This window comes from Apaloderma vittatum, unplaced genomic scaffold, assembly GCF_000703405.1.
Source record: "Apaloderma vittatum isolate BGI_N311 unplaced genomic scaffold, ASM70340v1 scaffold34954, whole genome shotgun sequence".
Classification (NCBI taxonomy): domain Eukaryota; kingdom Metazoa; phylum Chordata; class Aves; order Trogoniformes; family Trogonidae; genus Apaloderma; species Apaloderma vittatum.
The window spans coordinates 1-1,391 of record NW_009714953.1 but is presented as its reverse complement, the minus strand read 5'-3'; the positions used below and the strand labels follow the sequence as shown (position 1 = coordinate 1,391).

Below are 1,391 nucleotides of genomic sequence, written 5' to 3'. Positions count from 1 at the left end.
CAGCAGGCTCAGTCGCAAGAGGGGAATCAAAACCCAGTGAGGACCCCAACTCCAAGGGCGAGACCTCAATCCCAGTGAGAAGACTCCAAATGGAGACCTCAACCCCCATGAGGACTCCAACCCTAACGGGAGACCTCAACCATAGATCCCAAACCAAATGAGAAGACCCCAAGCCCAACAAGAAGACCCCAAGCCCAAGGGTACTTGCCTCGCACAGGACGATGCCAAAGGAGAAGATATCCACCTTCTCATCGTAGCTCCTCCCTATGGGGAGAGACGGGTCAGGCCATGCCAAACATCCTGCTCCTGCCCCACCAAGTGTCCTCTGCTTGGGGACAGAGCCCTGCCTCACCACGTCTCCCCTGCCAGCACTGCAGCTAGGCTCACCATTGATCATCTCGGGGGCCATCCAGTACGGGTTCCCCACCACCGTGTATCGTTTTTTGCGGTCCGGTTTCTTCAGGTTCTTGAGATGTTCAGGTTGGTTCTTCTCATCCACCATCAGTCGTGCCAGCCCAAAATCAGCCACCACCACGCTCTTGTTCTGAGTGGAGGGAGAGAGGTGAGGCATGGGGGAGCCACACAGGGGGCTGAGACCTGAGGACACTGCCCAAGGTGGGACTCACCTCTCGCACAAGGCAGTTGTGAGAGTTGAGGTCACGGTGGATGATGTTCATGGAGTGGAGGTAGGCCTGAGGGAAGGATGGGCTGAGAGCAGGGTGGCACCTCCAGCCTGCAGTCCCCCACCCACTCACCTGCAGCCATCCCACCCACCCATCCATGGTGGCACCTACCATGCCAGCGGCGATGTCCTTGGCAAAGCTGACCCGTTGGCTCCAGGGGTACTGGCTGTCCTGGGGACAGGAGGGGGAATTTGCCAGGGAAGAGGGCAGAGAAGAGGGGTCCTCCAGCTCTACCATAGCTGTGGAATGGTGGGGGGACCGACCTGCCTCTCCCAGTGCTCACCATGTTCTTGATGAGGCCCCTCAAAGTGCCCCCTTTGATGTACTCCGTGATGAAGTTGAGCCTCTTCTCCTTGTACAGAACCCCTATGAACTTCAGCACATTGGGGTGCTCCAGGCAACGCATCACCTTCACCTGCAGGACCCCCCCATGCATGTGACACCCCGAGGCACTCAGCACCCACGCTGCTTGTGTCTTCTCCATTCAGTAGGCAGCGCTGCCTGCAGCCCAAGGCATATGGCCACCTCCAGCCCAGGTGTTGGGCCCAGCGTACCACGTCAGGGTCGGGGACAGGATCAGACAGCCTCATCCCTCGTGTGTCCCCAAGAGGATTACAGAAAGAGGACGCTCACCTCTTTGAGGAAGGTCCTCTGTGTCTCCTCGTCAAAGCGGATCAGCTCCTTCATGACCATCACCTCGCCCGTCTC

General features: G+C 58.5%; 1 protein-coding gene across 1 annotated transcript in view; it reads right to left on the bottom strand.

Moving 5' to 3' along the window:
- The window catches only part of LOC104273574 (LIM domain kinase 1-like), a gene marked incomplete at both ends in the record, with an annotated part of 1,551 nt that extends 163 nt beyond the window's left edge, over positions 1 to 1,388 (bottom strand). The window contains 6 exons of the mRNA XM_009868940.1: positions 209 to 264; positions 388 to 544; positions 627 to 692; positions 795 to 854; positions 967 to 1,098; positions 1,317 to 1,388. Of these exons, the coding sequence (XP_009867242.1) occupies positions 209 to 264; positions 388 to 544; positions 627 to 692; positions 795 to 854; positions 967 to 1,098; positions 1,317 to 1,388 (543 nt within the window). The remainder of the gene's footprint in view (positions 1 to 208; positions 265 to 387; positions 545 to 626; positions 693 to 794; positions 855 to 966; positions 1,099 to 1,316) is intronic.
- Positions 1,389 to 1,391: the final 3 nt, after the last annotated feature.